Genomic DNA, 11,417 nt, shown 5'->3' with positions numbered 1-11,417 from the left:
ATCCATATTTTCAACTGTATTACTGATACTTTTCTTTGCTTCGATTACTGTAATTCTTCTAAGATTCAATTTTTGTTTCTCTCTCTCTCTCTCTCTCTCTTCTCGTCGCTATAATTTGAATTTAATCATGAAATTCCATAGTAATTTGTCATTTTCCGAGGTTTCATTGTGATTTTTCAGCGATTTCAGAGCCAAAAAAGGATACTACAGGTGAAAATATGCGGATAGGCAGATTCAATTTTTCGAATCTTTGTGATCTACATCTGAAAATATACTGGTCGAAAACCAATTTTGAGGAGTAAAATAATGGAAATTGGGCATTTTGGTAACAAGTATTGAGTTTCCAGCTGAATCATTAGTTTGTACTTTTTTAAAAATTTAATTATTTCCCCATCTTTTGAGTCTAAAATCAGCCGAAACCAGCAAAAACTGATCAAGTTATAGAATTTCGAAAATTTTCGAATTAATTGAAAATCTATTTTTCACATTTCCTACTGTAACTCGGTCAGTTTTGACACTTTTTTTTATGAAAGTTGCAATTTCGAATTCAGCGGATTGTGAGCTTTCAGAAAAGTACCCACAAGCCTATATTCTGAGCATTTTGGGTCTCGACACGAAAACTACAGTAACCCTCGTAAATCGTGTCGAGACCCAAATTGCTTCAAACCTAGTCATGATTATACTCATTCGAACCGTCTCAACGAGCTGAATCTGAATATCGTGTGTGTTTCTGAATCTGAATGTAGAGTGTGAGGAAGGTAATTCTGGAATACGAGGCGAAAAAACTTTTTTTTGTTTCAGACGGGAAAATTGATTTATATGATGAAAATAGCGTAAAAAATGAGATTTTTAGTGTGAAACTTCTGAAAATCCGTCATTTTAAACCCGAAAGTCACACAATTCAAAAAATTAAAATACGAATGTTCACCGCCGCGAAAAGGTGCGTAGTGTTTTGATGAAATTGAAAAACTGATATTCTTTTTTCATTTTAAAGTATAGAAATTCAATTTTTACTTGAAAATGATATTCACATATTATTTCAACGATTTCTTCCCTTTTTCACTAAAAACGGTGAAAATTCACCAATTCTGCATTTTTTCGTGACGGTGAACAGTCGTCACGCGAAAACGCACACTTTTTGAAAATTCACTTATTTTACCTTTGTAAATTTCTGTAAACTGCTCAAAAAACTCCAGCGCTGCTGAATAAGATTCTCGACACGATATCCGTCCCCGCAAGTGTTCTTTTGTAATGTATAAGTCTGTTTTCTCGAAAATTTTGACAAATGGAAAAAACGTGTGGGCCGAGTGATAGTTTTGGAATCCCTTGCAGTCCGGATTGGCCCAAAGAGTTTGGTAAAACCAGTCATCGATGTTGAACAAAAGCGAGCAATCGAGGAATCGAGAAAGGACTTTGTCCGAGAGGACTACACGGTGAAAGAAATTCGCGTGGGAAAACTTTTTCACGAAAACTCCTTTTGAGCCGAGAAAACGGGAGGGCCGATAAATTTTTTTTTTGAAAAAACACCTAAAAATACTGAATTTTCAGTGCAAAAAATAAAATAATTGAATTAAATCGTGGAAAAATTGGCTTCACGTTTCTTGAAAAAAATTTCAAAAAAGTTTTTCGAAACAAAAATTTCTGCCGTGAATTTGACCTTTCCACATTGCAACCAGCCGAAAACGCCACGTGGTGGATTTCGATGACACGAGTCGAGTAGAAAATTCAGTTTGAGTTCCCATCGGAATGGCTCTTCACGACGAAAAGGAAAGCACAAGATTGCTGCTCGATTATGAGGATTCAGGTGGTAGAGGTAAGTTATCAGTAGAGCGTACTTACATAATTCCATTTTTTAGAACCAAGAGTTTTCAAGTATTGGAATTCCCGCCGACATGCTAATATGTAGGTTTTAAAAATAAATGGAAAAAAGGAAAGAATTGAGAATTTTCCAGAAAATCCTTATCCTACCTGATTTTTGCGTTCTCTGTTGCAAGCTTTATGGTTTTATACATGGCAATCAATTGGAGGAGCACTAAGCATGAAACCGGTACTTTTTTATTAATTTCCGACGATTCGGGTGTCTAGAAATTTAAATTTTCGGACTAAAACCTTCAAGCTTACAAGGGAAGTGGTCCTGAATTTCAGCAAAAACAATCTATACAGGTCGAAAGAGAATGTTTGAAAACCTATGAATCAATTTTCAAAAGTTGCTTACGTGACCTGTAAGTATCTGAAATTTCCATCTGAAAATGTATTAACTTTACCATTGATTTACTGCATCTCCCCTTCTCGTCTCCTCCTCCTCCTATCACCCTTATAAAGACTTCGTCGACGCTATCGAACCGTGGTCGGATGGCGCAGGCGGTTAGTGCGCAGGTGGAGGAGCGCTGTGCACTGGTTCGACGCCTTGCTCATTTTTTTACTTTTTTTTGGTTTGATTTTTGCAATAAAAAAATGCTTTTGGAAGCTATCATAAAACACAATTATTGTTATTTTTGTAAGTTTTGCTTCCAAAAACAGTGCATAATTTTCCTCATTTCCTATACGCTAACCGCCTGCGCCATCCGACCCACGGTGATAAGAGAAGGAAGCGAGACGGAGAGATGCTGTAAATCAATGATAAAAATGGTCAATTTTCAGATGGAAATTTCAGATACTTACAGGTCACGTGAGCAACTTTTGAAAGTTGACTTATCGGTTTTGAAACATGCTCTTTCGACCTGTATATGTCGTTTTTGATTGCATTAGGGACCACTTAAAAGGTTCCTTGAAAATTTGAAAATTTTTTGTCTTTTGCTGATGCTTTTTTCCCAATAAATTATCTTTTAGTGTCCGTCCCGCCCGTCCTCAACCAGATCCTTCCAATTTTCACCAACGAATCCAGTTCCAATAACTACACGAATCAAATCTTCAATGATGGCTGCACCGTACCAATATTTGATCTATACGATGAATCCGAGAAGCCATATTTCATCCCACATGACGATACTATTGGCTGTGATCCGAATTTGAAACCTCTGACGGAATACACGAATGGATCATGGCGGGTAACTCAGGAAAAGGAGGGAAGGAGTTGTAAGGCAAGGTATGTATGAATTCAAATTGTTTTCCCGCGAAACCAGAAGTCTAGTGAAGCGCGTTTGCACACCATTTGGCAGGCTGAGTCGCCGCTCAGACAAATTATCAAAATTCTTGATAAAAGTAAAAGTTATCAAATTCTTGTAGAGCGCAGATGCTTCATATGAACTTTCTATAACCCTCTGTCTCTTTCAGGTGCTATGAGCTCCCTGTGCTCACCGGTCCTTTCTTAATATCCGATTGGTTTCCACCGGGACCCACCGACTGTGAATTTCTGGAAGCCGCGTGTTGGGAGAATGATCGAGAAGTTTATGGATATATCCACACTCAAATTTTAGAAAAACCTCCAAAAGTCATTAAGAAGGGCGTTCCGGATGTATTTGTGATTCTTGTCGATTCTCTGTCGTCTCGTATGATGAAACGATCCTTGGCGAAAACTGTGAAATTTATGACAGAACAATTCCAGGCCGTTGATTTTCCATCGTATAGTCAAGTGGCTTCGCGTAGTCAGGTTAATGCAGTACCTCTTTGGTTTGGTAGGTTTGGTGCAAGTGCGCTCTATTGGAATCGTTTTATTTCAGGAAAACAAGTAGAAGCGGGAACTATGCAAGGTGGTAGAGAAATTGAAGTGGATTGGAGTGAAGATGAGTATTGTCATCATTATATGGATGATAAGCCAAATATGTTCAAGGATTTCACGGATGCAGGGTATATGGTAGGTTCAGATTCAAAATTCTCACAGATTCATTTCGGAATTTTTTTACAGACTAATTACATCGATGACTGGTTTTACCAAACTCTTTGGGCCAATCCGGACTGCAAGGGATTCCAAAACTATCACTCGGCCCACACGTTTTTTCCATTTGTCAAAATTTTCGAGAAAACAGACTTATACATTACAAAAGAACACTTGCGGGGACGGATATCGTGTCGAGAATCTTATTCAGCAGCGCTGGAGTTTTTTGAGCAGTTTACAGAAATTTACAAAGGTAAAATAAGTTTTTCATTTTCGTCTTTTCGCGGCGGTGAACATTCGTATTTTAATTTTTTGAATTGTGTGATTTTCGGGTTTGAAATGAGGATTTTCAGTAGTTTTACACTACAAATCTCATTTTTACGCTATTTTCACCATATAAATTGATTTTTCCGTCTGAAATCAAAAGAAAAGTTTTTTCGCCTTGAATTCCAGAACTACCTTCATAGCAATATCCACCAATCATAATTACTCTGCGTAATTAGAAATTATTGCAGACCGTCCAAAATTTGTGTGGTACTGGTCTGTCCACTTGGCACATAACTTTTTGATGGGCGCTGATCGATTGGACAAACCTTTGCTCGAGTTTTTACAGGGCAACTCTGAAATGGTAATGAAATAACCATTTATGTAATCAATACTTATTTTTTCACTTTTGCAGTTTGACAACGCATTTGTCGTTCTGATGGCAGATCATGGATGGCGTAGTGGGACTACTGAATTCTATGCGAGTGAAATTGGAAACTTGGAGCATCATAACCCAGCGTTCATGATGTCGGTGCCTAAAAAGTATCGGGATAATGGAATTCTAGAAGTTTTATCCAAAAATTCCGAACGACTTCAGACGCATTATGACCTACGAGCCACCTTGCTGGATATTGTAAAAGTTTGTGGCTATCATTTTTTGAATCCAACAATATAGTTACTTTTTCAGTACCAGCCATCCTCACAATTTTCTAACACTACCCTTCTAAAAATCCCGGGTGAAAAAGGACACTCTTTGCTCCGCGAGCAACCGTTGACTCCGAGAAATTGTGAGACTCTTCCAATTATCCAGGAATACTGTATGTGCAAGTCTAAGTCGATTGACATGAAATACGAGTGAGTCATCAGGACAAACCTACAGTACCGTCCATAAGGTTGGAAACTTTGGCCGTTGTCAGTGGAAATTGACCAACTTTCAGAGGGTGTCATGGTAATACAGATTGTCCTATCAAGTATTATTTTAATGAATTATACCAAACAAAGGTAGATCTTCATTTTTGTAGTTGGCAACTTTTTTGTACGAGTACTCCCTAGCAAGTGACATATCGACAAAGTTATTTCTCCCTCAAATCATGCAATTTTTGAGCTGTCGTCTTAAAATGACTATAACTCTCTAGACATTGTCTCTACAAAAAAGTTGTCAACTACAAAAATGAAGCTCTACCTTTGCTTTGTATAATTCATTAAAATATACTTGATGGGACAATAAGTATAACCATGACACACTCTCAAAGTTGGTAATTTTCAACTGAAAACAGCCAAGCCTTTTAGACGGTACTGTACTAGACATCCGGACAAACCGACAACAAGTTATTTGCAGCACTAAATTGAGCAACCGTCTGGCTACCGCGCTCATCACCTATGTTCATGATACACTTGAAGAGTTTAATGTGACGTCACAATGCCATAAATATGAGTTTGATAAGGTCTGTCTGTCTGTGTGTCTGTGTATCCCGATGTCCCTTATTTTCAGGTCACCGCTCTCAGTATCATCTCGTTAAACGGTGCGAAAGCCACTTATAAAATTGTCGTAAAGACAAAGCAGCCTGCAATTTTCGAGACTTTAGTGACGGATAACGAGACTGGAAAACTGGAATTTGGAGCAATCGAAAGAGTGGATAGATATGGGACGACTACTTATTGTACCAAGAAGACTCATTATACACCGTTGTGTTATTGTAAAGAATAATTACTTTTTTCTTATTGTTTCGGTACTCGAATTCTCTTAAAATAGTACCCCTATTTTCTCTTTCTATGAGTAAACATTTTCCATTCAATTTTGAGGTTTTCAACAGAAATATTTGTGGTTGAGGGATTGGTTTATGCTTACGATTGAGCTTTGCATAAAACTCATTTATTTCGATGAAAATAAACTTTTCCGACGTTTATAGCCGTAAAACAACACGAAAATATATAATTTCGTAATATTTTTCCTTTTTTTCAACCCAAAATTCAAAAAAAAAACCACAAAAACCGTCAAAAATCACAGATTTTCAGCAAAAAATGAGGAAAAACGGCTAAAAATAAATGAAAATATTTTGGCTAAACAACACGCGTCGGCGGGATAACGGAGTGCCGTACTAGGTGAGAATAGAGGGAATTTCGAATTTTCAGTTTTTTTTTTCTCATTTTTCGTTAAAAATCTGTGATTTCTAACGGTTTTTGTGCTTTTTGAGTGAAAAAATACAGTTAACACTATACGAAAATACATTTTAGTGTTATTACACAGCGAAAAATTGCGTTTTTCCTCAAAATTCGCACAGAAAAGTCATTTTTCGCAGAAAAAATTGAATTTTGATTTTTAAAATAGTTAAATGCTAAAATAAATTACGTTTCTTGTTCAAAACATCGAAATTTGATGAAATCTAGTAGAAAATAGGGTATTCCGCAGAAAAAACCCGGGGGCAAAATCGATGAGGAATGAGAAGAAAGAACAGGAGAAGCACCACACGATAATTCAAAGTGAACCTATGCAAACGCGCTCTTTTGAGAAAAATCGCTTACCTAAATTTTTTTGTTTAAACTGAAAAACTTTGTCAAGAAATAGTTTTAAGGATAAATATAATCGAGAAAAACCAATTTTTTGAAAAAAACAAAAAAATCAAAAAATTGCAATTTAGGCGTCAAATAATATTACCAAAATGTAGTCTCAACAAAGCGCGTTTGCATAGGTTACGATTGAATTATCGTGGCACCATCATGAGCATCCAGTGAATTGTCGGTGGGAACATTAGCAGTTGGAGAGAGTGACGCCATTAAGGGAAAAAAAAAGATAGTTATCAGTGGTTCGAAAAAACCATTCCCCAGTTAGACCGACAGTTTCACGCCGCATTTTCATTTTTTCATCAGGAAAACGAGGAATCGACAGATAAAAAGAATTTATTTTGTCCGAGAGGACTACACGGTGGAAGGAATTCGCGTGGGAAAAACTCTTCCACTAAACTTGTAAAACTTTTATTCGCAGTTTGATGTCAGAAAATAAGTTTACGATGTCAGGGACACAAATTTTTGGAATTTTTGGTCTTTTTGGATATAAAAATGGCAAAGCACTGGAATCTCAAAATCAAAGCATTTGCTCTGTTTTAAGCTTAAAACCAGTCCGCAAGTTGAGCTATCGACTTTCGAAAATTTTGGAATATTCAGTTTTTACAGTTTTCTGTGTAACTTGGTAATTTTTAACAGGAGGCTGACGAATGAGGTACTTTTGGAATCAGCTCGGCAAGAGCTTTCAGAAAAGTACCCACAAGCCTATGTTCCGACCACTTTGGGTCCCACCACGAAAACTACAGTAACCCTCGTAAATCGTGTCGAGACCCAAATTGCTTCAAACCTAGTCATGATTATACTCATTCGAACCGTCTTAACGAGCTGAATCTGAATATCGTCTGTGTTCTGGGTCTCGACCAGATTTACAGGGGTTTCTGTAGTTTTTGTGGTGAAACCCTGCATAGGCATGATTATATTTGTTTGTTGAAGCTCTCGCTTTTCTGACTTTAAATATTTCATATTCGTGGCCGGTTAATGTTTGCATGAAGTGATTTTTTGTATATTTTTATATTAATCTTCAAAATGCTATTTTGTCAAAATATTTATTCGAATCTCCGTCAGTCCAACTATTTCCTTATTCAAATTCCACATGAGTTCAAATTAAAGTTGTCATGCATCGCCTTAACAACTTCTACCATTTCCTTCTTTTTTCCCTCCAGATTCCAGTGATTCCATAGTTCCGAACATTCTTCATCTGTCATCGACTTGCCTAGTGATGTAGCAACAACATACTGTTCATTCCTGTCGATATTCATTGCCAATTTCACAAACTTCAACAGAGCATTAAACTCGTTGTCACTGAACTTTTTGATCTGCGAAATGCCGCGTTCAATTATTTCACAAGTCGACGAGAATCTATTCTGATAAAAGGTTCCAAGTAAGTCGAAATAATTGAAAAGTGCACCAGATCTAGCACCAGAATACTTTCTTTTGATTTCCTCGTATTCCGATGCGTTCGTCTTATAATACGAGTCACCCAGCAATACCATATTCCGGAAGAATGATTCATTCTCTTTGAGGTCTCGCAGTGTCTCAAGATGTAGATCAAACCCTTCAACTTTCTCCTCCAAAAGTCTATCTATATAGAGCATGACCACATAAATCTGATTTGAATCATTTTTCGACAGTTCCAATGCATCGAGAATAGTGTAGGAATGGAAGAAAAGCATATCATATTTACTGCTGTTATCTCTCAACATTTCATGAAACGATGATAATGATTCATTATTCCAGTGATTGTTTAGTCTGGCGAAACCTGAAAAAATAGGAGTGAAAGAATGCAAAAGTGTTAGAAGTGCGGCTTCAGGACGTTTCAAAACTAGATAGATAAACATATCTTCTCATAAATAGGCCGAACGTGTTCCAGTCCGTGAGGAGAAAGATGACCACCATTTGTGAAATAAGAGAATCCTTGATTATCGAAATACTGGAACGCATTCATTGTTTTGTTCCAGAATGCATCCACGTAATCGATTAATTCACATTTTGATCCACACTCTTTCTTCACCAATTCCGCATGACGACGACGTCCACGTTCGGAGTGGAAAAGTTTGAGTTTTTGGGATTTTTGGGACTTTTCAACCGCCGAAAACCCACTTTTCATTTGGAAAAGTCCTAAAATTCAATTTTTCGAATCATTGTGATCTACATCGGAAAACACACAACAAAGAAATTTCCGAAAATATGGAATGACGGAAATCTAACCACAAGAAATTTAACTTCCTTTCTTCCCTCTGGAGTGTCAATTCATGGATTTGATTTCTTGATCTTTTAGATGATTCCTGATCAGTTTTGGTGTTGATCATTCATATTTTCCTCAATTCCCATTCCCATAAAATATAAGACATAAAACCCCCGTTCCCATCGCCCACATGAGCACTCTCTTCTCTGACCATACTCTCTCGCCTCCAAGAATGGTATAAATACCGGCCTCCTCAGGAGGAAGAATCGTCAGCTCTCTTCTTTCCTTTTCATTCTTTTCTCATATTTTGTTCATTTTTTCTTTTACTTCTTTGCTTCATCGCCCGGCAACCACGCAAACCAGTGGGATGTGCGAATAATTCAGTACTAAAATCAGTACTGTAGAGAAATAACTGTACCTTGCTTGACCATACCCGAGTTGTCATATTCGCTTTGTTTTATGATTAACATATGCAAACGTGTGAATGCAACCCCTTTTGTATACTATCGGTGAAATGATTCCGATTTGTCTTTTGGAAATCATGACAGACTATGTATCACGGTTTAGAAGTGTGCTTCATGAAAAAAGCTTCGCGAATTCCAATACTTCTCTCGCGCAAATTTTTATTATATTTGAGAACCGAGAATTCTTGGAAAATAACGTTCCAGGCCTATTTGCAAATTGTTAGATTGTGTATTTCAGCTTAACCATGACTGTTGGCTCAAAACTGACTAAAACGAAGCGAAATGAGTAAGTTTCATGTTATTTTTGTGAAACCAAAAATTGTTAATTTGAACACTTATAGGTGGTACCTGAAACAGTCGAGTGCTGTGATTACTGTTCTCGTACTGGTGTTGTTCTTATCAACAGTTTCATGTACAAATCAGGACGCAATCCAGAAGAGTATGGAGAAGAAAGAAGAGGTTGCATTGTGAGTTAAGTACGAAATAATCTGAAAATTTAGTTAATTTCAGAACAAAAGAGAGAAAGTATCCCAGATTGGATGAAATGACAGCTAATATGACACTCGGTAAGATTTTATGGCAAATGTGAAATCCTGGACACAGCAATTTTCTAGTCTAGATTGAAGTAATCAATGTCGTCAGAATTCAGAAAACGTAGTCAGGAAACGAATAGTTTTCTAGTGAGCATTTCTTCTAAGTTTTTAACGTTTTCTTGGGTATTCTAGATATTTTCTACGAACATTATCCAAATGTCCATTACAAGACAAATAAAACGACAACCTGAAATGGTAACTACGAGGTTTTTTATAGATGATGCTGAAAGGATGAATGCTTACTGGAATCAACACGATCATATCGGTCCAGAGCTACAGGAACCGAATAGTGTCCGACGATATCCAGATCACAAGTGGTTTGATTTCCAGGTAATTCCAAATCTGTTCCAATTCGATCAGTTTCCATTTTTTCAGGAAAACGGTACTGAGTTCAAAATACTGCTGACAGGAAACAGTTATGTCAAAAACCATCACAAGATGATCATTCAAGAGTGCAAACACCGTGCCACTAGTATCTCAATCGATGAAATAACAGGTATACTGGCGTGTCTTTGACGCTTTATAAAAAACTATAACAGGTTGCGAACCTCTTGCTGCTCCACACAAGAAAATCGATAATGGAAAGTTTGATGACAGTTGGGCTGCAACATGTCCTGCGGAACTGTCAGTGTTTGTGGATTTCGTAAAAACAACGCAGCCAGATTACGCTTTCTTATTGACAAGGTGAGTAGAAATACCACTTTCAATTTCGGAATGTTTCTTTTTTCAGATGGTTTGCGGTTGGTGAGCCATATGACACTAATGAGAACGACTTGGAGCATGATACAATCTATATCGAAATGAAGAGTCAATTGAAACAAATTCTGCCGAATATCAAGAGGAAATTGTTCATATTAGACTCGTTTCCAAGAACAAATGTAGATGAAATACAGAATATCGCGAGAGAGATGAAGGAAGGAAAGAAGACGATGGAGGAAATAAATGTGAGTTTGTTAGCCAACAGCAATAGATGGTTCAAAACTTTATGAAAAAAGTTATGAAACAGAAGACAGGTTTTGCTTTCGGGGCATTTCAAAACCAGTCAAATGAAAAAGCAAAAATTTCATAGAATCAGACAATTCAACAATTATTGTGAATGTGAAACTTGTTCGGTTAAAAGTTTCATCTTTGACATGTTTTCTTTCAGAAATCCCTCTACAACCCGACATCATTCGAACGTGGACGTCGTCGTCATGCGGAATTAGTAAAGAAAGAGTGTGGATCAAAATGTGAATTAATCGATTACGTGGATGCATTCTGGAACAAAACAATGAATGCGTTCCAGTATTTCGATAATCAAGGATTCTCTTATTTCACACGTGGTGGTCATCTTTCTGCTCACGGACTGGAACACGTTCGGCCTATTTATGAGAAGATATGTTCGAGTTTATAGGATTGTTGTCTCATTTGATTTTTTGGGTTTTCGTTTGTCCAATAAACGAGTGAATTGGTTACTAAAAGTTTTGTTGTCCTCTTGGACAAAATAAATTCTTTTTATCTCTCGATTCCTTCTTGATGAAAAAAGGAAAAAGCGG

The 11,417-nt window shown here is 37.0% G+C and overlaps 4 protein-coding genes across 4 annotated transcripts; 2 read left to right on the top strand and 2 right to left on the bottom strand.

The window, feature by feature from the left end:
- Positions 1–1,746: 1,746 nt before the first annotated feature.
- Positions 1,747–5,786, top strand: GCK72_015668 (uncharacterized protein; the record flags this gene model as incomplete). The annotated part of the gene is made up of 12 exons (XM_053731053.1): positions 1,747–1,813; positions 1,857–1,902; positions 1,953–2,047; positions 2,830–3,085; positions 3,274–3,614; positions 3,660–3,793; positions 3,845–4,067; positions 4,330–4,442; positions 4,494–4,718; positions 4,767–4,933; positions 5,418–5,523; positions 5,571–5,786. 12 exons carry the CDS (start codon positions 1,747–1,749, stop codon positions 5,784–5,786), a joined length of 1,989 nt encoding a protein of 662 aa, XP_053585825.1.
- Positions 5,787–7,722: 1,936 nt separating this feature from the next.
- Positions 7,723–8,343, bottom strand: GCK72_015667 (uncharacterized protein; the record flags this gene model as incomplete). The annotated part of the gene is made up of 1 exon (XM_003095100.2): positions 7,723–8,343. The coding sequence occupies one exon, from the start codon at positions 8,341–8,343 to the stop codon at positions 7,723–7,725; it is 621 nt and encodes a 206-aa protein (XP_003095148.2).
- Positions 8,344–8,462: 119 nt separating this feature from the next.
- Positions 8,463–10,249, bottom strand: GCK72_015666 (uncharacterized protein; the record flags this gene model as incomplete). The annotated part of the gene is made up of 2 exons (XM_053731052.1): positions 8,463–8,758; positions 10,126–10,249. The coding sequence occupies 2 exons, from the start codon at positions 10,247–10,249 to the stop codon at positions 8,463–8,465; spliced, it is 420 nt and encodes a 139-aa protein (XP_053585824.1).
- On the top strand, positions 9,535–11,275 carry GCK72_015665 (uncharacterized protein; the record flags this gene model as incomplete). Its single annotated transcript, XM_053731051.1, has 8 exons — positions 9,535–9,575; positions 9,631–9,756; positions 9,800–9,855; positions 10,100–10,212; positions 10,258–10,378; positions 10,422–10,566; positions 10,613–10,826; positions 11,030–11,275. 8 exons carry the CDS (start codon positions 9,535–9,537, stop codon positions 11,273–11,275), a joined length of 1,062 nt encoding a protein of 353 aa, XP_053585823.1.
- Between the last annotated feature and the right edge of the window lie 142 nt (positions 11,276–11,417).

This window comes from Caenorhabditis remanei, chromosome IV, assembly GCF_010183535.1.
Source record: "Caenorhabditis remanei strain PX506 chromosome IV, whole genome shotgun sequence".
Taxonomy (NCBI): domain Eukaryota; kingdom Metazoa; phylum Nematoda; class Chromadorea; order Rhabditida; family Rhabditidae; genus Caenorhabditis; species Caenorhabditis remanei.
Note: the sequence above shows the minus strand (reverse complement) of the source record. Positions and strands in the feature narration are given on the sequence as shown.